This window comes from Pipra filicauda, unplaced genomic scaffold (genome assembly GCF_003945595.2).
Source record: "Pipra filicauda isolate LSUMZ 115617 unplaced genomic scaffold, ASM394559v2 scaffold598_size243975_pilon, whole genome shotgun sequence".
Classification (NCBI taxonomy): Eukaryota; Metazoa; Chordata; class Aves; order Passeriformes; family Pipridae; genus Pipra; species Pipra filicauda.
In genome coordinates, this window is record NW_024104751.1 from 85,390 (window position 1) to 110,659 (window position 25,270).

At 41.6% G+C, this 25,270-nt stretch overlaps 1 protein-coding gene across 5 annotated transcripts in view; it reads left to right on the top strand.

Annotated features, from left to right (window-relative positions):
* Positions 1-25,270, top strand: part of LOC113991383 (protocadherin alpha-C2-like) — a 97,670-nt gene that overhangs the window by 58,408 nt on the left and 13,992 nt on the right. For all 5 annotated transcript variants that reach the window (XM_039387899.1, XM_039387900.1, XM_039387898.1 and 2 more), the window contains exon 3: positions 1,983-2,071. In XM_039387899.1, the coding sequence (XP_039243833.1) occupies positions 1,983-2,071 (89 nt within the window). The remainder of the gene's footprint in view (positions 1-1,982; positions 2,072-25,270) is intronic.

Below are 25,270 nucleotides of genomic sequence, written 5' to 3' on the forward strand. Positions count from 1 at the left end.
GTGCTTTTTTTTATTGTTATTTTACCTCCTGCCTTTGTATACATCGATTGTCAAGGCATAATTGCTCCTATTATTGAATCATTTAATTGTGATTATATACTTTTTGTTTATTTTAAAGCTGCCTGTAATCATCAATGCTGATGTTTCAATAGGCAGTCTGCAGCACCGCTGCGTTTTCCATTTTCTTTTTACTCATTACCATAAAAGTAGCTGCTCCTGCAGCAGGTTTGTTAACCACATGGTGCAATCAAGAAGATTAATACAGTTGAAAGGACTTTTTGAAGATATGAGATGGATTTTCAGAGAAGTAAGTGAGGCTTTTGTCCAAATCTCTTTAGACATCTTTGAAAATCCGCTGCCTAATATTGCAAGCAGTCTCTGCTATAATTTGCTTCTCAGTACCCCTGGAAAAAAAGAATTATTTTTTTTGGTTTTGTAGATCCTAAATCAAACAGTATTTTTGCTCTCTCTGAGCAGATTAGAAAACTTGTTTTATATTTGTGTGTAAGCTGATGTGATTAATAAGACAACTGTACAGGTTTAGGTGCAAACATAAGGCTGCAGTAGTTTCTAGTGGCATTAGAAAGTGTAGGATGGTTTGCTTTTCCAAAAATTGTTGGTGCAACGGGACTGTAGGCATCACCTTTATCCATTATCCATGGGGCTGAAGAATCTTCATAGGGTTGAAATTTTAAATTCAGTCATACTGTGCTTCATGTGGGTAAGGGCACAGAGTGACTCCCAGCTGACTTGGAGCTGCTTTGTAAAAAGGAATCTAAACCTCAGGGACCAGAAGGAAAAAAAGGCAGAGCTTTTGACTCTGTGGCCTGTTGGGAAACTGCTTTCTTTCTTTTATGTTCCTTCTGTGACTTTCAATTTTTTTTGTAATCCCTGACCACTTACTGCAAAGGGAATGAACAGTGTGGGGGGCAGGATCCTGAAGCAGGAATTCTGCCCATCTGAGCACCTTGTCTGCTGGTCCTGAGTCAGGCATGCTCTTGTGTATTCCCAGCATGATCCTGTGGATCCACATTCCTTTCTATACAGAGTTCAAGGTCTTGGCTGAAGTTACTTGAAAAATCAATGAAAAGTCAGAGCTTATTTAAAGCAATTCGTCCCACAAAGCAGGGCAGCTAATGGAGGCTTTCTGGGAAATCAGATGTGTTTCTCTGTTCTCCTACATCAGCAGCCCCCACCCTTATCTGAAATCTCAGGTTCTGAGCCTGTGTGCCTTGCCCAGCTGATAAAATGCTGATTTTTCATAAGATTTGTAGGAATTTAGTATCTGTAGGACCCTTGGGATCTGCACATTTGGTTGACACTGCCCATGAAGTTCAGCTGGGAGTGTGGAAGGGAGCTGAAAAGCAGATGAGCAGAGGCAGGGACACAGTCACTGAATCCTGTCTCTCCAAGGAACTGCATATAAATACATGCCTAGTTTTGCATTATAAGTAGCAGATTTTTTCTTTTCCTTCCATGTAAGATGAAAATTGGTGCTTTCATGCACTCACGATGTGACACTGTAAAATTGGCTGTAATAGTTTCTGCATTTGAGAAAATGTATTTTTCTTCCTGAAAGTAACCCAGGAAGGTGGGATCTGTTAAAATAGCATAAAGACAGGAGCTCAGAACTAACTCCACCAACTTTTTATCATTTGCTTTAATGCTAATAGATCATAACAGCAAAGGCGTGTAACTTCTTTATTAGAGACTCCCAGTCAATGAGAGCAAAGTGTCTTGCAGGTATGTTTGTTTTATAGGTTATGCCACAACTGGGTTTTAGTAAATAATCAGAGATATTTTTTGCAAGTCAAAGCAGAGCTGGGTCTCCTGTGCTCCAGCAGAATTTGCTAAATCTGTAGTAGCAGTTGCCCAGTGACAGACAGTTTTATGAACTTCGAAGAGCAGCGAGAAAGGGAGATGCTTTAAAGCCCAGGGCAGGGGGGAACTGTGTGATATAACTGTGATTTGTGCTTATCCAGTGCTGTCCATATGGAGGAGGCAGCAGTCCTGCGTGGAGGACCAGGAGGGCCTGATCAGCAGTGGCCAACAGTCTCCAGTGCTACAGCAGGTAAGGGTGTGAGAATGCAGAATACCTGTGAGGAGCTAATATTAACTGCAGTTGACCTCCTGATGCTCCCATCTTAGTTTTCCCTCTGTTTCGTGCCTCGGAGTGAAGTTTTTGTAAATTAATCTGTGGGATCTAAATAGAGTGGAACAATAAAGCATAAAATACATCTTTTGCTTTACTCAGATGAGCACTGGAGATAAGAATCCTTGATCCCAGCTTTGACCCTGCCTTTGGAGGTTATTGGTTTGTGTAATGGAATAATGGAATGATGGTTCAGTTCTGATGTGTGTATTCAGGTGTGTGTACTGTAGAGCTGATTTGTCCTCACTTTCAAAAGAACAGAAAAACTGGGGTAGGAGCTTATCAGCCCTCCTTTTGTTATTTTTATGAACCCAGTAAGTCTCTTTGAATGTCTCTTCTCATTTTCATTTTCTGTGGAAAAAATCAGACCTAATTTTTTTGCTAGCTATTTTCATTCCTAATACATGGTGATGGAAACTAAACTGTCATTTATTTGTCAAAATGACTGACAAACCCCATGTTTTAGAATGTAGCTTCATTGACTCAGTCACTGATTGATGACTTCACAGAGGTCAATAAGAATTGGTAAAAGTCTTCACTGAGTTTAGAGGAAAAAAACATGTATCTTTTACAGGGAAGGCAATAAAATATTCCTATTTTTTATGTTGTAGCAGGAATAATATAGAGACATAGTGGAGTAGCCTGTCACTGATGTGATAAGTGGTTTCTGTCATGTCCAAATTGAAGTGTAAACTTGGTGGATGCCCTGCATAGGTTGGTGAGCCCTGTATGGCAGCTCTGTGAACTTTGTCAGTCCAAACTTCAAATGAGGAGCAATGCTCATATCACAGAGGCAGCTCAAATGCTGACAAGTGGAATCTCTAGCAGAAAAGTTATGAGAGATGCTTTATTTAATTCTTTTTTTTTTTTCTTTTTTTTTTGTGCAAACTTTTCTTTCATCTTCAGTGGGAATTTTACCTGGATAAAAGGCTGAGGAGCAACGTCAGGATTTGCAATCACAGTTAAAACATCAGCCAATTAATGGTGCCCAGCAAAACCTGCAGTGGTGTTGCAGAAGGGTTGTTTGCAGAAACAGATTTGAAAATTAATTTAATATATGATGGGTCCCTAGGCTATAATTACCTGGGGTTTGTGTGCCCTTCCTTCTGGTGCAGACTTTGGAGCAAGACACAGCCTGTGCATGTTATGAAGGGGGTGTGACTGTTGAGCTTGCATCTGAAAATGTCACCACGAGTACACTCTAACCTTTGCAAGGGGTTCCCTCAGGCTTTCAGCTGCACTAACCATCCTTGACTGAGCACTTAGGGTATTACCTTATTCCAAGTTCAGTATAGATGCAAATATTCTCCCAGATGTTTCCTTGCTGGTACTACAATTTCCAAGCCTCTGAATGTAGCTGCAAAGGGTAGGATGGTCCTGTCTTCTCAGGAGGCCCACTGGCATTTGGGTCCCAGAGCCCTGTTCCCCTGTCTGGACTCCTCCCTGCTATTGTTTTTTTTGGGCTTTATAATTTTAGACTCACTTTGTGAACCTGAAGGTGTCTTTGTTTGAGGACCAGCAGTAACCCTTGGCTCCTACTGCTCCTTCCTTCCATGAGGGTGCAGTGAGGCACTTGAGCAATGAAGACTCATTTGTTTTTTGTCCACTCCCAAGGGAGTAGCGACCCTGACATAACATTAATTAGGCCTTTTTTTGTTTGTATGTTTTTGGTTTGGTTTTCTAGTGGGTTTCAGGTAATATTCTTCTCCACTCTGTGTAAGCAAAAGCTACAGATATCCCTGATCCTTAATAACAAACAGGTGTTTCATAGGGAAATCTCAGAATTAATGATTGTGCTACCATTCCTAGCCTCAATACATCACATTTTTAAGAAATTACTACCACTGTTTTAAATTCCTATCTGAGGTTTCCCATAAATATGTCTTTCAATGCTGCTTTTTTTTTTTTTTTTCTTAGATTCAAGACCTGTAATATTTTTTAACATACTCGATTGAGGCTTTTCAAAAGAGATTTAACTCATTAGTGGTCAATCGCAGTCGATTGAGCCATCAAGGGGGCATACATTTGCATATGAATGGAGCACTCCTGGTCCAGAACAACTCCTAGATAAGATGTTTATCTCTGTTATCATCAGCATACTGAGGCAGCTGCAAATCCCTAATTCTGATTACTAGAAACCACTTCGAAGTCTGCTCTGTGCACACACCCTTCATTCGGTTGGTTTAGTCGATAAATCCAAATCAGTTTGTCACTAAACTGTTCATTTTCCTTTAGCAATCCAGAAAAGCCACGGATAAGATGCTTGTGAGAGTTAAAGAGCATTCAAAAATGATGTCATAGGACCACTTTGAGAAGGATGAACAAGTCAAGGGTTGAATCAGTAAATCCTTAGTTCCTATTTCATAGCTGAACTCAAACATCCCATGTTTTTCAGCAAATATGTGTTGCCCAAGCAAAGCCTGGTCCTCATTTGACTGTCAGCACTCCTGTTGATTTTACTGCATAGTTCACCCATGCAAGGGACAGTGAATTTTCATCTGGCATTTTTTTAATTGTCTTTGCATTTTCTTATGCACCAATCCAATAGTTTGTAGGTTTGCAGCCAGGAAACTTCCACATGAGGTGTGACAAGAAGGCTCAAACTCCCTCTGACATTGAGTTTAGCTCCCTGGAGCATCTTTTTTGTCCCCCACAGGTTCTATAGTGAGTCCAAGGAATGCAGACAGATTCCTGATTTTTGCTCTATGTCCTTCAGCAGTTTTGGCAATTCTATCAGGCTTTTTATATGTGACCACTATTCTGAGTGAACTTTGTTTTTTGTTTGCCTAACTCAGAATAAATGGAGCTTAATGTGCAGAAATGGTGGGAGCTCTTAACAGAAACTAAGATGAAAAGAAACTGCTCTAGAGATAAAACAGTGATGATTTCTGAATAAATCAGAACTATGCATAATTCAGGACTTAGAGTAGTGAGCTTTAGCATATCTTTTCTCCTGGTTCCAACCTACAAAACAGAAGTGGTAATGCAAGTGCTTCACAAAATAGTCTAAAGATGCTTTCATAGCACATGTAAGACTCGGGAGAATAACAAGGTTTCGTGATGAAAAACAGCCATGAGACATTTCAAATCCTGTATTCAGTGTAGGCTTTATGGGTGTGCAGTAAATAAGGCACTGGGCCACACACCATTGTTATAGGGAGGGGAAAATAAAATACTTCCATTCAGACAGCTCTGTAAACAACAGAGGAAAGGATCTCGTGATAAAATCTGCATCTGAAATCTGTGTGTAGGTGAAGCTGTGGGTGAAATACTTGCATCTCTGAAGTCCATGGCAAATGGCCCACTGACTTCAAGGAAATTAGGATTTCAGTGTTTAGCCTTACAAATATGCACAAGGGATTGAATTAAAGTTGCCTAGGCAAATGCCATCCTAAAGTACACTAATTTGTACTTCTGATTTTGCAGTGGTAACATTTTTTCTAAGTACACCTGTAATTTTTGTTTCCTGTTCTCAGGTAATTATCTGGGAAAGAGAGGTGATAGCCTTGGTTTTTTAAGCACTCTTATGAGAAAAGCAATTAATTATATTGTGTGAGAATCTACTGACCTCAACATGGACAGTTCTCAGTGCTTGGCATTCATGGTGCTTATGTTTATCCCTTGAACTGGCCAAGTAAACAGCAATAGGAATATAGGTTGCTTTTCCTTAAGGGAAATAAGTAGGAGAGACAGGTTAGCTGTAGGTTTCGTAGCTGCTTGAAAAGACATGGGAATATTATAATGATGGGACCCGAGGGAACAGCTGGAGCTGTGTCAGGGGAGGTTTAGGTTGGATCTCAGGGAAAGGTTCTTCCCCCAGAGGGTGGTTGGGCACTGAACAGGCTCCCCAGGGCAGTGGGCACAGCACCAAGGCTGCCAGAGCTCCAGGAGGGTTTGGACAATGCTTTCAGGGACAGGGTGGGATTGTTGGGATGTCCTGTGCAGGGCCAGGGGTTGGACTGGATGATCCTTTTAAGTCCCTTCCAACTCAAGATACTCCATGATTCTATGAACCAAGAAACCTAGAGACCAACTCTAGGTCTAAAGAGGACTCTGTGTGCTATATATATAAATATATATATATATACACACACACACACGTGTATATATATGCTTATATATCGAGAGAATCTTTATATATATATTTAGAGCTCCCTGCATCGCATCATCCTGAGTCTGAATCTTTTCAACATTTATCCTCTGAAGTTTGTGTTTCTCACAGCTTTCCTGATTTTCTTCAGTTCTTCCTGCCATTCTTTACCTCCTGCCTAACTGTGACCTTTTCACACCTGCCATGCTAGCTAGGGATATTCCATGCCTCTATATTGTCAGATTGCCATGGATTTATGCTGGGAACTACATTTGCTCTGAAGGAGATTTGTGTGCTCTCAGAGGGTGGTTCCTGCTGCAATCAGCTGGAATGCAGATGAGGTCCATTGGTGGGGCGTGAGGTGTAGAATAAGTGATGAAAACTGAAAATTGATTGTGAAGCAGCTATAATTACAGCAAATAAGCAAAGTTATCTGAAAGGTAAAGTCAGTCTTTCTAGTGAGTTTTCTGCTGCTGGTTTGGGGTAGATGTTGTGAACAAAATGACTGTGGGAAAGCTTTGAAGAAAGGAAAGGACTTCTTGTGAGAATTTTAAGAAAAACGTCCAAGATTGCCTTGACAGGGGAAGAAATTATTATGATTATCTCCTGTAGGTTGTGACATGCACAATTCTGTGTTTCACGCACTGATTTGGGTGTCAAGCAAGTAAATCCTACTGGAATGAGAATATTGTATCTGAAAGAGATACTTTGTTCCAATGAAACAGTGTGAGAAGGGCCCAGATAAGAAATACAGTGTTAGTGTCGCAGGTGAGATCTGAGGAGAGAAATCCGAGAGAGTGAGAGGGGACAGCAGTGAAAACCTTGTAACAGGAAGGTGAGCACAGGGGATCTGGGAGAGGGAAACAATTGGAAAACGTATTAGAAGGTCTCCGGGAGGCAGATAGCATTGGGAATGGCACAGTATGGATTTTTAAGTGACTACTGAGCACAGGTCATTGGAAAGGAGATTGGCTGAGGTTACCCGCTAATGGACTGTGATGAGTGGGACAGAAGGCTGCACTGCAGCTGGTTGTTCTTTTCATGGAATAATCATTTGATCTGTCTCCACCTCGGACTCCGTGTAACACCAGCACTGAAGGAATGAATAACATTTGGTTGGCTGGGGTTGACTCTCACTGTTGCAGCAGATGCTGTTCTTGAAACCAGGCAGGCACTACACTCCAGGGGAAGCTCACAGGGTCCCACAGAACTGTCATAAGGCTCTTGGACTCAAAATTAGTCTTCTAAAAATTCAGTTGAAAGAGAAAGAGCCTAAGAAATTAAGTCAGAAAGTGATGAGGCCTGAGTTGTAATGTATTTCATATGCTGTAGCTTTACACTGTGGCTGTAAGTGCAGGACAATTTCTTCCTAAATGCCAGTGAGTTTCTATTCACCTTTTTCAAGTGACCTTCCTGATCTACTGAAAAAGGGTCTGATTAAGGCTCATCAGGCAGTCATTGCAAAGAATGTGCAGAGGCTGAAAGAGCTGTTTCTTGGAGACTGTTAAAGGTTAATTTACAAAGAACAGCAGAGGACACTGCTCTGGCTTAGCTTTAGCAGTTCATTGATTAAAGCTATAAAAGATGATAACTAATTAGCAACCCACAATCTAAAACTGGGCTCCTGGTTTGTTGCAGAATGCTGCAGCTGTTTAAAATGGAAGGGGCTAGAAAATGCAGCTGTGTATATCTATAGTCCCTCTCTATTTTTTAATGAATAACTAATTTTCTATGGAATGTCATAATTCCAACTTTCAAAACCAGAAATACCTACAAATCAAAATACCAGCCCTAAAATTCATACCATAAGTGGCCTAAGAAACACTGTGTAATATTTTTAAAGGACAGAATGGGGAAAATATAGAACAGCCAAATTATTTGTCTTTCTCATGAAAATTAGTCTTCAAGGCAGTGATTAATAAATTCCCAAAATTAAGGTCCTTATCAGTTCCTAAGCCTCCATAGGAAAGTATCATAGGGATTTGGTTCACAGCCTCTTGTATCATGGAAAAAAATCAGCCCCATGAAGCACACTAAAGTAATTATTTGAAGCTGCAGTGTCTGTCAGCTCAATGGAGTCTGGGGAAGGAAATCATGCCAGTTTTCTCTTGTAGATGCAGAGCAACAACACTGTAATGAAATAGAAATATTCTGCAAGGGCCACATAAGGATAAATCCCTTCCCTTTATCTCATGTTTTGATCTTGGTCATTGAATTCTCAAGTTTCTTCCTCCTGGTTGCTGAGACCTTCAACATGATGTGCAGTCCTCAGTTCTGCCCCTCCTCCCAGAACACTTTATTCCCAGGATATTCCCTGCATACTTTCTGCTTTTTTGGCCTTTCCACTTCTCCTTCCTCCATTTTCACCCCTTTCCTGTTACCTGTCTAGTTTGCCAAGCGGGCACCTCTCTCTTCCCTATTTTTCTTCATAACCTTTTTATTCCTTTCATCCAATGACTCTGATCTCTTCCTACTCATCTGTCCACTGTGTCTCCCCTGTGTTGTTATTCCAGGAATGCTGGAATGTAGATCACCAGCTTGGCCCCACATCACCTTTTCAATATTTCATACTGAACTAAGAATTTTCAGGGATAAATGCTTCTCATTTCTGACAGCCTGATGGAAGCTCAAGAGGACTGAGAATTTCAAATGCTGCTCGGGCTGAAGAACAGCATTTTGAAATCAAAACGATTTTTCAAAAGAACATGTCAAATACCCCACATATTTTTATGACAGATGCAGCTTGACATGCTGATCATTATTTTTAAAAGCTGATGACTGTTCTGACCAGAACTCGTCTGCTTCACCACAGCCAAACTACAGTTGAACCAGCAGCTTGGGCTTCCAGTTTTTGGAGTCATGACTAGGTAAATTAATAGCTTAGTTTAGATTTCTGTTCAGCTGAGTGAGCAAAGAAAGGAGGGGGTGATAGATCATATTATACAGCAACTGCAGTCATGACTTGCCTAGAGTTAAATTTACTTTCTCTTAATTTGTTTTTTTTGTCTTTGCTGCAAGCGCCCCATGACTGACCTGAAATAGTGTTTGTGATCTTTATCAAGGGGTCCATTATTTTTCAGCAGAGTGTACCAAGTAAATGAGATGACATGGATGAGAGATTTAATAGTGTGTGATATCTTAGTCCTTGAAGACTCAGTGTAAGGAAAAAAAGGAAGGACTCATCAGAACTTGGGAAAAGCTAATGCTGGAAAGTTCTAAGTTGTGTGGTCTGTTTGTCTTGAAGAATTTGAATAAGACTTTGTGTTCATTCTGACTGTCAAAGGGAATGGTTTTGGAAGAGTTTGTCTTCATATATATTATGGCAAATTCTTGATTTCACCTACTGCAAATATTTGTGAGAAGAATTAACCTTTCTCATCAGGCCCAGGCAATGCAGAATGCATTTGTTTATCTCACAGTTCAGTCCAGCCCCTGTGTATGTGCATCCTTCCTTTTGGATTTGGGTCACATTTGTCTGTGACTGGAGCCAGTTGTTGAATTCTCCCATCTGGAGATGACCACGTCCAACTTCTGAGCCCCACGTGGGGTGATTGTTCCAACGCAGATTTCTTGAAGGTTCATGTAAGACTGATAACTCCAGCTGAATATTAATAACACAGGGGACCTGCAAAATTTCTAAAACCAGGAATAAAATAAGAGTAATGGGGGCAAAAGGCTAGAGGGTTTCCGTGACTGAATAATATGAAAAAAGTCTTCTGAAACCATGGACAAAAGCTGCTGCAGCTCAAGACTTTGTCATTTTAAGGAGTGATAAAGAGATTTTACAAAAGCAGTTTATCTGGCTCTAATTTCTATATTTAGACACTAGGAGAAATTTTAACTGCAATAACCCCTTGTCTGCTTGATTCATCCTGTCCCATAATAATCTCTTTGGCTTCCTCAAAATGGAGGATAGATAAAGTTGCACCTAAAAAATAAAAATGTTTCTCTTAAATGAACAAAAGAAAAAAGAGAGAGGGAATACAACATTTGCCAGATGATGTGATTAGTTCTTAGACATCTGGTAGGAAATTATTTCGTAAATAAACTGAAGTCCAATTTTCAATTCTAAGCAACTGTCCATAGCTCTGGGCATGCAGTTCTTTGAGATCTTGGTAACAATCCCAGTGAGTTTGCCATGTCTGCCTACTGCTAATATTTTGTAGCTACACAGAAGACATGGATTTTGATTCACATCTTTATTATTTTCTCAGCAGTTCCAATAAATAAATAGAAAAATCACTCCCTTGCAGCTGTACTACCTTGGGTTGTGATCTTGTCAGAACTTATAAACTAAACAAGTGTTTATCTGGTCAGTACTTCAGGGAATTGATGGTAATCAAATTGTTTCCACTTGAGGTTACAGCTGCATTATTTCTCCCTGTTGTGCCTTGCTTTTGTGTGCATGGTTTGGGGGTTGTTTTTTTTCCTCTTTCTCTGCTGCTGTGGGCTTAATTTTATTCTATTTAGATTTTTTTTTTTTTAAGGAAGAAAACATACTCAAGTAAATGTTAAAGCAACATATGATATTTATGATCCCAGAGGAATTTCAACCCTGTTATGTCTTGCAATGCACAATTCACTATCTGATAGAGAATACGTGGGTAAAATAAGGATGTTTTGAAGTAATTCTAAGAAATTTTGATCTGGAATGTATTTATATTGCAAGCAGTGGAAGGAGAGAAGAGGCTGAGGGAGTCCAGCCCACTCTGTGATATTGAACCTTCCCTTAATGGATGTCTGCCTGTGTGCAGCACTTTGCTGTACACAGGGGTCATAAATGTATTTTTCATGTGTTTATTTTTGTAACCAGGCATTGCTTCAGTGTCTGCTGTTAATGCTGTAGTGTGGCAGTGCCTCTCAGGTCAGATGGTGCTACACAAAGCCCATACAAATAGCAAAAGACAAGCCTGGCCTTGAGGAACTGGCCACTGACCTGAGCAGGGCAGACAAAGTCTGGGAACACGAGGGAAAGGACATGATCATTTTCCTGGTTTAAAACGAGGAAAAACAAAGTACAGAAAAATTAAAATTATTCTTATCACTCTGTGGGGATGGTGATCAGCATCCACCTGGCCCAAAATGCTCTCACTGCAGAAGGAGTGAGCAAAGAATAAGTGTTGTGAGGCTGTGTCAGGGCTCTCCTTCCCTGCTCCTCTCCAGCCTGCTGAGCCACAGAGAGTCCATTAGGTCAGGGCACCCTGAGCACTGTGCAATTATTGTTTCAGCCCTCCTGTTTCACTGCAGTGCTTTATAGGCCCTTTGCTGTGAAGTCTGACCTTTAGCAGCTCCCAAGTCCTGCTTTTAGAGGGGCCGGCACAGGCTCCTTCACGTTCCTCTGGGCCACCGGAGAGAAATTTTTTACAAGGGCCTGGAGTGACAGGACAAGGAGGGACGGCTTCAAAGTGACAGAGAGTGGGTTTAGATGAGATATTAGAAAGAAATTTTTCTCAGTGAGGGTGGGGAGGCCCTGGCACAGGTTGCCCAGAGAAGCTGTGGCTGCCCCATCCCTGGAAGTGTCCAAGGCCAAGTTGGACGGGGCTTGGAGCAACCTGGGCTAGTGGGAGGTGTCCCTGCCCATGGCAGGACATGGAATCAGATGATCTTTAAGGTCCCTTCCAATCCAAGCCATTCTATGATTTCTCTCTTTTGCACCTCTCTGATCTCTTTGCTGTATCCTTGTCTTGTTGGGACTGCCAGAAGAGAAGAGGGCTGCACAAAGCAGAGAAAGCAATACCACGTGTGTTTTTCCAGCACACATTCTGACTATTTATGTAACGTTGATCCACAGATGCTGAATTTACTTCAAAAGCTAAACCCTGAATTCATTTGGTCATTACTCGTGTGCACTCAGAGGGTGTATTGAGAGATGTAAAACAGCAATAGCAGCACGCAAAGGCAGCCCCTTCATTATGGGGATTTAATTCTCAGAAATTCAGGGCTCTGGCTGTGGAGGGAATGAATCTCAATGCAGCTTCTCTGCTCTTGTCTTATATAATTACAGTCAGCCATCCCTAAAAGCATCCCCTCTTAGCATGCACATGCAGCTAGAAAAATAAATGGGTTGATTAGGAGGAAAAAAAAAAACCAAAACATACCACAAACCCTTTGTGGTCTTGTGGAAATTATTCTTATGTGTTTATACTGAGAAAAGGACTGTGCTGCTTCTATTTGCACAGGTTTGGAGAACACAAGGGAGGCTTGGTACAGCCTGTGTGGAGCCCAGTCAGCATGCAGGGCTGGGATCAGGTACAAAGAGGTGTCCAGAGCAAAACAGTGAAAAGCAGCAGTTCATCCCACCACAGAGATATCAAGGAGACTGGAGCTAGAACAGAATTCACTGGTAGTGGTTTGAATATGATGAAATTAAACTGCTTATATTTTGATGGAGTTTGCAACTAGGAACAGAACAAGTGCTTCGTCAGAACAAGGGCATCTAGTGGGTAGGACAAAGGGGAGTGGCTTCAAACTCAAAGAGAATAGGTTTAGACTGGATGTTAGGGAAAAAATTCTTCCCTGAGAGTGGTCAGGCCCTGGCACAGGTTGCCCAGAGAAGCTGTGGCTGCCCCATCCCTGGAAGTGTTCAAGGCCAGGTTGGACAGGGCTTGGAGCAACCTGGGCTAGTGGAAGGTGTCCCTGCCCATGGCAGGGAGTTGGAATTAGGTGGGCTTTAAGGTCCCTTCCAACCCAAGCCCTTCTGTGATTTGCTGTTAGTGTCCCACTTCTGTCTTGTGCCTGTTTCCCATTGCTTGTTTTTGGACTGTTCTGAAAAGGAGTTGTTGAAGAAGCAGGATTTGTTGGCTGGCAAGCAAACCCTGTGTCAGTGGATTCCCAGGCTCCCTCGTGGTGTGTGCTGTCCTGTTGCACAGAGTGAGGTGGGATTTGAGGGGCTGCAAAAGGAGCTCAAACTCCATTTATAGGTCAGACCTCAGGTGGATAATACTAAAGCACACACAGGAAAGGCCACTGCCCCGGCTGGGAGTGGCACTAATTAGATACCTAATTATGCAGCTAATCTCCTTAGGCTCACTTAGACAATTAAGGACAAGAGAGGTCCTCTGCCCTTCCCTCTCTGCATTTGTCCCTGTGGTTACTAGAGCTGGCCAAGGGATTTTGCCTTAGGTTATGCCTACTTATCCTGTAACCACACCTCCTTGGCCTACTGCCTGGTCCTGCTTATTCTAGCTAGGTTATTCAAACCTTGAAAAAAACCCAGCTGGTGATTTCCAAGAGGCAAGCTCTGATCTTCAAGTAATTTCAGTGGTTTTTTTCACATTCAAATTTTTCATACCTTGGGAGGCACTTGAAAATCCAAAAACCAGCCTGTGCTCAAAAACAATCAGGAAAGTCCTGAGCTTTCTTTAGTTCCCTTGATTAAATTTTCTGATATTTTTGTTTCACATAATCATTAGAAAGAATGTTGTAAGACAGAATAAAATGAGAGGAGTTTTGAACAAAGACAGTGAGTGAAAAAAGGCAAAATATATATTAAAAATACTATCATAATACTGAAAAATACAGAATGAACAATTCCTCCCCCAGCTTTCCTTCAGACTCTGCCTGCAGACCGTACAGCTTTGCTTTGAGGAACCAAAATCCAAACTGGAATTTTCATTACCAAGGAACATTAGACACTAAACACGTCTCAAGATTCGTGGTTGCAAAGTACATTTCTCCTCCTTCCTGCTCTGTGCTTTTCACTGTCTTGTGCTGTATTTGTTTTCCATGATCCAGTGTGCTCCCAGGAGCAGGAGACTGTAGTTTTAGCCATAAATCAACTCGCAGGCCTACAGTGGTGTTTAAGTGGTCATAATTAATAACTGCAGCAACTGAATACTTTGTCCTCACAGTACCATTTCAAACTGCTCCCGCTGTCACCTCAGACAATGTAAGCAGACAGACTGTAATGGTAATCAGTGTCCTTTCCAAATGCCCAGAGTCAAATGTATTCGGTCACATGTAGAGGATAAGCTCACTCAAAAAAGTAACCTGGGTCTGCAGCCAGCACCACCCTACTCCTTTGGTTTCCAGGGGATTTGTTCTCACTGGTTATCATGTATAAAGTCATCTCTTCGTGGTGAAAATTACCTGTTCTCGGTAGATTATTATCTTGCTGCAAATTTATGCTAAGTAGGTAGCAGAGTCTCCCACATGTGTAGCTGGAAACAGAAGAATTAAAATAAATGAATAACATTAGTGTCAAATTATCTGCTTCGTTTATTCCCAGACTTCGGCTGGGAGAAATAAAGCACCATGACCATCCTGTTTTGCTTTTAATTGAACTTATTTCCTGTGGGGGAAGAAAGGTGACAGGAGTTTCCCAAGGACCCCACATGCTGTGGTCCAATTCCTGCCTTTACCCCTTTGAAGAGTGCAGGTGCAGTTATACAGCAAAACTATTTCCAGCAGCAAAGTCTGGAGACAGAACAAAGCACATTTCTGTTGTTCCACGCTGTAAATCAGCCTGTCCATGCCAGTGCACAGGCTTTGAAACTGCAGCTGAACCTCTCCAGAAGACCTGTTCGTGGGAAAGAGAACCATTTACTTCGGGGCTGACAGGCCAAGTAGTTTGGTGATCTTAATCCAGTTCCCCGCTGGCAAGTTGCCACGTGGGAGAAAACACTCTCACAACTGAAACTAATTGGCAGCCCTGGCAGGGAGGCCAGTGGGTCATGCAGACTAAATCCATGCAGGTCAACTTCTGATCTTCTCTGAGGCGTGTTGGCTAGACAGGGAGATGAGAAGCCCAGAGCGTTTCTGCCAGCTTTGTGTTCTCGGTGGAAAATATATTCCCAGCCGTAAATACTGATGCTCTGAGTGTTTGTTTCTTGATGCATCTTTATGAATCTTCAAATCCTATGTCAGATATAATTTTAAAAGCTTAGTCTTCATCGAGGTTTAGAATTAAGCTTGTTATTCTTGCCTGGGTTTTCCTGTTTGTACCATTCCCAGATGGCAAGTGTTTTCAACAGACATTGTAGAAACTGCATCTGGGTCCTTCATGGCTACAATGTGAGATCAGCTCTGGCTGGAGATCTTGTTTGATGATAACTTCACTCTAACCTGCAGATTCTCCTTTCCATTTGTTCGTTTCCCCTGATTAATTTGATTCAATACTAGTTTAAGAGCTCTTCACCATTTCTTCATGTGAAGTGGAAAATCATCAGAGAACAGAATGTAGGTAGAAGTAAAATGTCCAGGCAGCCTTAGACTGTACTTCACTTGTACATTAAAGGAGGGAAAGAGGCAGTTAAGGATTCTGAAGCATTTCTGATAAGAGCTGCAGCAACCCTGTGTTGTTATCTGGTGCTCAGTGCAAAATCATGCAGAGTGGGCCTTCAGAGTTGCTAGGAAACCAAAATAAAAATCCCTGGTCTCTAATGCACAGATATCATGAGCATGACCGTTTTTGCTGCTATTCCTCCCTTTTATTTTCTTCCTTGGTGGTGGTGAACCACAATTGTGGAGGATGGAAAGAGGCTGCAGAAAGCAGTTTGAAGGGAGGGTGATCTCTGTCCTGATGCCAGTAGTCCTGCCTGTGTTGCAGGCTTACTGCAAGGAATTTTAATTTTTTAAAAGAGTTAGTTTTCAACTTTAGGACAAATTAGGACCTGCATGGAGTACTTTCATGCTTTTACCCAGCTTGTATTCCAAGAAACACAGAGGCAGCTGGCAGGGAAGATAGTGAGGCTTGAAGCAGGGAAGATCTTGCCTGCATTTCAGGGAGGCTGTGAGGATACATAGATGGGCTGTGTGTAGTTCAATATCAGCTTACACCCATCTAAGTCTACCCCTGAAAGTGTTCAAAGCCAGGTTGGATGGGGCTTGGAGCAACCTGGTCTAGTGGAAGCCCATGGCAGGGAGTTGGAACCAGATGAGCTTTAAGGTCCCTTCCAATCCAGGTTGTTTATGAAAGCTGGGATTTTTTGTTTTGCTTTTTTTTTTGGTTCTTGCCATATATTCCAGTCCTCTTCTCAAATCAGCAGTGTTTCTCCTCAGAGTTAGCTGGTTCAGGGAACTGATCTACCTGCAAAGGCTCGTCAAAAATCAATTTTCAACTCCATTAGCTGCTGCTGAGAACTAACACTGGCACAGAAAGGGTTAGGGGTACCACAGGGTGAAAGCATGGAACTGCATGTCCAGAACAAAGGGCTGTTGTGCTTGTAGAGAATCAAACTTGTGAAAACAAGGTACAAAGAGGAAATAAGAACTGGTCTTGTTGTAAAGTTGATTGGAACAGATAGTGAAACAAGAGATAAGGACTTTCATTATCCAAGTAAGTAAAACACAAACAATGAGAGAGATACTAAGTCCAAGAGTAATAAAGCATTTGATAAGGGATTTGAGAAGTATAGTAACCTCCTGACAAAATTATTTCTTCTAAAATATGTTGGCTTTGAAGTGTATTTATGAACTAAAATATTGAATAGAAATCTGCTTGAAGATCGTAGAACTCCAGCATTGAGACGCTGATTTTAGGAATTAGAGAGGAGACACAAATGAGTTACAGCTATGCTGTAACAATTTAGATAAATAAGAAACTAAAAATCAGGAAAAAAAACAGAGGATGGGTTCTTGGTTCAGCTTTAGTCTCCTGTGGTGTCAATGGTGTCATCCCAGCTGGTCACACTGACCTGTGAGCTCAAGAAAAGTCTGATGGAGAAAAATTATGTGTTACATTTAGTTTGTCACTTCCTCAAGCAGGTAGCTGAAAGCAATCAGCTGAATTATGTTCACCAAGTTCCTTTTTCACTATTATTCGAGTAACCTATGGAAATGTGGAAATGCTGACATCTGTGTTGTAGATGGAAGTGAAAATACACAGATTCATGATTTCTGAGTTCTTTGTTAAGACTGTAACCTTTGCCCTGTGCTGGGAAAGATGAACAGTGACACTGAGGATGGAGAGATTTAAGTTTGGATACAATAGCCATCCAGCCTAAAACAAACTAGGTACAGGAATCCTCATGGTAACGTGGAAAGGTAGGATGAAGATGGCACCTATGGTGGGATTTAGCAGATCCAGACATTCCCAGTAGATATCCTCATCAGAAAGTGCTGCCAGGCATTCAGCTGCCCTCTGGGCATCCTGCTCAGTGACCAGTTCCAGTTCAGATGGGTTGTGCTGCTGGCTGCAGTATAATCAGTGATGCTGAGAGGCAGCAATACGAGATGGGAGAACGTGGCCAAGTGCTTGTGTTGGATTATCAGAGCTATTTAATGGCTGGTGGGCAATTCCAGGCTGTTGAGAAGAGATCCCCTAAGCATGAGACACTGTTACTTGGAATTTATCACAGCAGAGTAAGCCTTGCATGTGGGTGTAGTGTTGTCTGAGCATATTCACAAGAGAGGAGGGAGAACTCGTCTTGTGTTCCTCCTCCCCTTCCCACACCCCCTGAGGATATGTTTCTAAGAGCAAGATGAAGTCAAACCAGAATCCACTGTTCTTGAAACTACTGAAATGCAGATGGCCATCAGCTGTAGTAATACCATGTAGAAAGAACAGTGGGAAGAAAAGAAATTGTTATATTTGCTAAAATTAGAAAAGCAAATCCACAGCCAAATAATTATTTAAAAATTTGCAGGTAAGCTGAAAATCACTACTGACAACCCATTGATAAAAATATCAGCTGTTTCCACCATCTGAGGACAAGTGAGCTGCCCAAGGTAGTCTTTGGTGATTGTGATGCAAGGACTGTGTTCTGTCAGGCAGAACGAGCTGACTGTCTCAGCTTTTGGAAGGCATTTCTGGGAGTAAGTGCTTAAGGGCATTAGGGCTTGAAAAAAATTGTATTGATATATGCAGATAACAGAGGAACTCCAAGACATCTGAATGGCACTGAATTACCATTTATTGGATAAGAAAGTAAGCCTAGAGAAAAATCACAGAGTCATACCCTAGAAATGCGTAGGAAGTATGTAGCCAACCATCTCCCTTTCATTGCAGATTCAGTTTTACAGTGCATTTAAGTGAGGTTAAAGCTGTCCCAAGACAGGAAAATTTGGACTGAAGAACACAGAAGGAGTCCTGTAGTGAATAAACCTAACATCTGAAAACTTCACTAGTCCACAGGAGACTGAGGGCCTGAATGGACATGCCCAAGCCAAAGGACAAGAAAGGAGTAAGCAGTTTATAGGGTCACCAGCTGCTTTTTGAGTTCTGTACTTTCTTACCGGTATCCTGGAAGCCCTTCAGATTGTTCTTGAAAGAGTAAAACCTCATAGTTCAGAGTTCCTGCCTGTATCCACTCTCCTTCCTACACTATTAACCATTTTAGCTACAGGTTTTGTGATAGTTTTTCAGAATAGAGAAGATCCTTATGTATTGATTCTTCACTTCTGGTGAAATCTCCATCTACATGGCCATAATTTTTTTTTTTGTAATCCACATATGTCTGGTTTCCTCTCTCTTTCCATCATCCTGTTGAAGTGCCAGTGCTGTTTTCATGCACTTGTATCCCACTGTCAGGTCATCAGCATTATTTTCATGCACTGAGCTGTTCCTTTTAACATCCTTACCATTGACTGGAAAGAGGAGACAGAATATCTGACTGTGGAGCAGAAAACATGATGCTTATGTTTTGTTCTCCTTGAACCACTGCTTTTGCTGCTTGTCCTTCCCAAGCCACAGTAGTCTTGTTGCTCTTGGAGGTTCCTTTCCAAGAGCAGGAGCTTTGGTTCCCCCCGGAGAGATGGCCAGTTGTGCTCATGGCCAGGAGTTTCAGCCTTGTTTTGTCATGCCCTTCCTCATGAAACTGTTGTGGTTCATGCAGTGCACAGACTATTTCTGCATCTCATGTTCTAGGAGCAGCCCCAGACCAAGATCATTGAGACCTGGACCTCTGTGAGATCTCATTGTTTTCTGTTTGTGCTGAAAAAAATCGGGTTATCCACTTGCTGTTGTGGGAGAGCCCCAGATTTTCTTTTGAATCTTGGAAATGAGTGAAAATCTTCCATGCATGTTTATCTTGTGCTTTCTGTGGAAAGTGAGGCTCTGTGCTGCTCAAGCAAGTGGCTGTTCTCTCCAGAACTAAAAGGATGAGGCTGTGGCAAGGAGACTCCTAATTGGACACCCTAATTATCTGTATCTTTTCAAATTTTATTTTTAGCTCACTTATGGAATGTAAATCACCCAGTCTAGTTGATGTCTTCCCTAAATGATTCACAGTGCCTGGAAGACCAAACAATTTTTTTCCCCAATATTTTGTCAGTCTTTGATTCCACTGCCTGGGATTTAGGTAGGATGCTGATGGATTCTAGGAAAGTGGACAAGATTGTATTGCACTGGCTGTACATCTACTATTGAGGTGCAGCCTAGGAATTGGAGAAAATAGAAGTTAAATCTTTGCTCTACCATTTTGGCTTCACAGCAATAACCTTTCCTTTGAGCTGTGCAGAACATTATACTTGAGAAGATCCATGAAAACTAATTATTACCAATCCCATGTACAGAGCTCAGTAGTCAAAGGTCATCTGATTTTTAAAAAATTGAACTTCTTGTTTGTTTTTTTTCTATATCATAAGTTTGATTATTTTTTCTTCCTTCCCCTCCCTTCCCATGGCTTTTCCTAAAGCCATAGGGATTATAGATTTGATTTTGTTTAATTCTTTGATTATGTAATGCTGGAGCAGCCTTTGAGCCTTCAAAAACTGCAGCAGCCACCATGTAGCACACAGAAAATGAGAGAACTGGCCATTTTGCATTTCAGATTAATTACTGGTAAAACGTGGAGCTTTGTTAATTCCATGGTATTAATTTTTGTGAGTATTTTGTGCCTTTTGGAAGCACAAATATTTACTTCATACCTTGGGTTAATAGTTGAGGTCAGCTCAGATACTGAGTGAAACTGGTGAACAGATATTCCTGTAGAGCAGAACTTGCTTTCTGGTCTTTATGCAAAGTCCTACTTTCACAGAGGAACTGAGGAGACAAGAGATGATTTTGCTTTGAATGGCCTTTTATTTTACTTTGAAAAGAAGCAGCTGTTGCAGGTTTTTTCCATACAGGACATGTGATCTGAGACCGTGCAACTGGTAAATATGAAAAATATACAACATGGATTAAAATAAGGAGGATATTTGGATGTTGAGGTACATTTAGCATTTGTGAAAGGGAGAAATTATTGCACCTGGCAGTGAGGTCTCCTGTTCAGAGGGGCTGGGCAGAAATTCTACCTCCTCTGCAGACCTGCTGTGTTTCATTTTTGACCTGGAAGAATCCAGGCTAACAGCCACTGGCTTTTTCTTATTTAGGTGTTAATAAGTCTTTCATTTCTCTGCTGAGATTGGCAGTTAGGGAAAGAGATGTAATTGTTATTTGTGCTGTGGAATTTGTCCTCCCACCTCTTGACAAAGACTCATCGCTTTGTAACACGTGGGCTGGGAGGAATAAAGTGCAGGAGATTCTGGAATCCAGAGGTGAAAGCTTCCAAGTGATGCCAATCACTGCAGTTTTTGAGATACAGGTGGCATCACACAGCTGGGTTTTCAGAATAATTCGGGTACACCTTTGTGCTGAGACAACAGTTTGAATGTACAAGCAGAGTTTCCAGATGAGAATGTCACTGCCTAATTGGGAGAAACATATTCAGGTCAAGTGCCAGATACAGTTATGCAGGATAACAGTGTTGGGCTGCACAGCCTTTAGGGAAGCAGCATAATCCTGGAATACTGAAAAACAACCCAGAAAGGGGTGCACAGCTTTGAAGGGAGCCATAGGTTGATATTCTTCTGTCTTGCAGAGCATGGTTATTGATTACTCAGTTCTGTGGTTCTCAGACGTGAGCTCTTCATTGACTGGAATTAGATTTGTGGAGGTGGTTGCTTTCTCTGCAGCAACAGCATATGCATAACATGTTCTGTTTGTCACAGATCATTGGTAAGGGAAAGCACCTGTTATTAAATGCATGATGGTGTAGAGAACAGAATGGATAAACAGACCATGAAATTGTGTTGGGTCAGTCCTAATGCTGCCAAAACACTCAAAACTTAAGCCTCAAGTGACTTCCTTTTATTTACTTTCTAGTGCATTAGCAGCCAAAATTCACTTTTTTTGCAATCCCCATGTGAAACCTGAGATTCTCAGGAAACTACTGATACTTATGTAAAGTGACCTGGCAGGATGAACGGGCCTTACATGATCCTGCATTGCAAGGACTGGAGACACAAAAATCCCACATGGGTAGAAAAAACTATAGGAGAAAATCCAGGCTCAGTTTATGCTCTTTCATTATTTAATTGTGATTAAAATACAACAGCCACAAGGGAACAAGTTCTCTCTGTGTTAGACTATGGCGGTGCCACCTGCTCAGCATTTTTCTATCTTAATGCAGCTTTTTTTTTTACTGAGCCCAAAGCAGAATTACCTGGAGGAGCAGCAGAAAACCTGCAGAGAGGGTTGTGATAGTTGAGGATTAGGAGGCAGGAAATGGGAGATTCACTGAAGACAAGCATGAAATCAAAGCTGTGGGGAGGATATTTGAGAGAAGTATGAGCTGATACCTAAGTTATTTATGGAGGGGGGAGAAGTGGGCTTTGCCTTAAGAAAGCTCTGCAGGTTTGGGTGCAGCTGCAGACATAGTTGGGCAAACAGGAGACTTTGGGTGGAAGGAAAACAGAAGATTCTCACTGTGGCCTTGGGTCAATGAGTTTATCTCAGCTCCTTCAGTAAAGGTGCAGCCACCCCACCTGGCACCATTTGGTGTATTTTGGTGAAAGTCTGAGGCTCTGAATTGCTGAGCTACTCTTAGCTGAGCAATTAACACATTATTTTCAGTAGATAGCAACAGTATTGTTGGTTTTCCCTCTCGTGATTTTTTTAATTGTGTTTGTATCTTTAAAAATTATGTGCCAAAGGGAAAGCTCTGGCCTCTGCAAAAAAAAAAAAGACTAAACCCATCATAACTCATTTCTGTTATTTGATTCTCTCAGATATTATAAGCAAGGCTATATGGCTCATGTCAGTAGAATCCCAGAATGGTTGGGTTGGAAGGGACCTTAAAGCCCATCCAGTCCCACCCCTACCACGGGCAGGGACACCTCCCACTAGCCCAGGTTGCTCCAAGCCCCGTCCAACCTGGCCTTGGACACTCCCAGGAATGGGGCAGCCACAGCTTCTCTGGGCAACCTGTGCCAGGGCCTCCCCACCCTCACAGGGGAAAATTTCTCTGTATCTAACCTAAATTTCCCCTCTTTCAGTTTGAAGCCTTTACTCCTTGTGCTCTTACTACAGTTCCTGATGAAGGGTCCTTCTCTTTGCTATTGAGCTTAAATACTTGTCCTCTCTCCAGGTATTGTCCCCTTCCGAAGAGTGAAACTTGAAGCTTTAAGCCACTGGCAGATTTGCTCAGACACAGAGATAAAAATCTGTTTGCCTGTTCACTGTTTGACTAGAGATGCAAATTGGATAATTGCTGAGGCAAAAATAGTCGATAGCTGCTTGTGGAAGATCTGCATGCAGGATTATACTGATTTTAGAAGAAGAGGTTTTAAATATTCGTGCCAGTTTCAGGAAACATGCAGACATGTTTTTGAATATAAAATTGAGAATTCTGTGCCTCCCTCGTGAGTAGAATGAACTAGATCAAGCACAGCATTTTAAAGCATCCTTTTGCTATCTTTCCTCCTCGGTACAGAGTATATGTGCTCTGACTGCACTTCCTCCAGCCTCTGAGCTGCTGCAGAAATTCCAGCCACTGAGCAGCTGTGTGTATGCTTGAATGAAGTGTGTGCTATTCCATGTGTCAGCAGGAAGAGATATAAATAGAGCTTTTTTCTCCTTGTTGTCATGGTCTATGTTTCCGCTGGCTACCCCGAGCTATTTCTTCTTCAAGTCTGGTGTAAAGGGAATACATTGCAGTGAGGTTCTGTGCTGCAGTTCTGGATCATAGAGAGCATATGAAGCAATTTAAGGATCACAGCCATTTGCACTTAGTGCTTGGTGGGGACAAGGCACATCAAGATTAATGAATGGCAGCTCTTGCTGCTGTCCAGGCAGCTGGCATTTTGCTGCAGAAGTTGCCTTTCCCCCCCCCACCTCTTTCCAGTGAGAGAAATAGCTGGGGAAAAATCCCCCTTCCTGGAACTGTCAGGTTGCAGAGTCTGAGAATGGAGCTCTTTTGGCTTTGTGCTCCCCTTCTGACACATGCTGGTCTCACACCTTTGCAGTGAAAAGCTGCTGCTGTGGCCACCTCATGCACCAAAGCTGAGACACAGAATCGTGGAATCACAAAAAGGTTTGGGTTGGAAGGGACAAAGAAGATCATCTCCTTCCAGCCCCCCTGCTATGAACAGGGACACCTTCTACTAGACCAGGCAGGTCAGAGCTCCGTCCAGCCTGGCCTTAAATATTCCAGGGATGGAGGGCTGCTGGGGGAGTTGATTTTTCTGGCACTGGCATCCCCACATGGGAGAACAGTGTTCCCTGGTGTTGCAGGAATATACATTTATCATCACATGATCTGACATCCATGAGCTGCACCACACACCAGGACTCTCAACTTGAGTGGTCTGCATGGGTCAAAATGGACCAGGACATAGTGCCCACTCAGGGACTGTTCCAAATCCAGAGTTCATAATGTAACAAGCCCTTTAATCCATGGCCTGACCTGGTAGTGGTGGGACTGAGGAAAGGTACTGGGAAAGTAGACTCTGATATGTAATAATTCAGAAATCAGTCACCTCCTCATCTATCACAGAAATGAATGACCCAATTTTATATTTAAATGCATGTATAAAATACACACAACTACAATATGGAAAACAAAAGTATAAAGTTTAATTCAGTGTTAAAATAGTTTTAAAATACTCTACATGTAGGTCCCACCAGATGGTGATTTAAAATTCCTTTTGAAGCAAAGGATTCAAGAAGGAATAATATCACCTTTTAGCCTTTGTGAACACTAAGATCTTTTAAATGTTTCTATTCTTTGACAGCTTGTCCTAGTTACCTGAGAATATGACATGTTTCCTGGAAGGAAAATAACTGTGCTATCAATCCAGATACAGTCTGTCCTTGATTTTCTCCCTGCCCCCTCATTTAAAGGAATCACAGCTATAAGAAATGTAAAGTTTCTCAAATTTAATCAGGGTAGGATTTTTTCCTAAGTCAGCCTGCATTAAACAGTAATGTGGAAATGAAGTTAATTTCCCTTTCTTTGCTCTCAGACATCCATTTTACATCCATTACAATCTGTGTGTAATAATTCACTTTCCAGATTTGATCATCCTGTTCATTTCAAGCCAGTTCTTCCATTTTTAATACTTCCTTCAGCGAAGTGAAATGGCAGGAATATTAAATAAATAAGTTTCTGATATGTTACTACAACTGTTTGAGCCTTTCTTGAGAGAGTTCATTAGCAAATGAGCAGTTCCTGAGTATAATGTAAAGCATCCTTTTACATGGAAGGACAGGTCTGAACCTTTTCTCCAGTTGTTCCACTGAGGGAACAATTCTTCGCTTAAAGCATTATTGGGGCTGTAAAATGAAAATAAAAATAATTGAAATATAAAGTACATCATTTACTAACTCTTAAACTGGGATTATGAGAGCTCTGTTCTGAAAAGGTTATAGTGATCAAAAATCAGCTGAGATAGCTCTGCCCACTTCTGATGGAAGTGTTAAGCATCCAAGAGCTTCCCAGACTTAATACTTACCATCTGATGAATATTTAAGAATTTAGTCTAAGAGACAAGACACAAAGGCATCTGCAACTGTTAAAATGGCTGTTGCAGTGTGGTACCATCCATTTTGAGCAGTTGCCAACCCTGATCTCAGCCTTACTTAGATAACCATACCTTAATATTCCCTAATTGTTTATTATCCTCCCCCTCAACTAATCTTTTTGTTAAATTTTGTATCAGCATCATATGGCCTTTACAGCTCATCACCTGATTTCGGTTTATGTGACCAAGCACTGAACAAGTTAGGAGGTTCATAAACACATTTAAACCAGCCAGAGCTGGTTTTTGGTGTTTGATGGATCTGCATGCAGATCTGTCAAAATTCAGGACAAATACACCTGTACCTG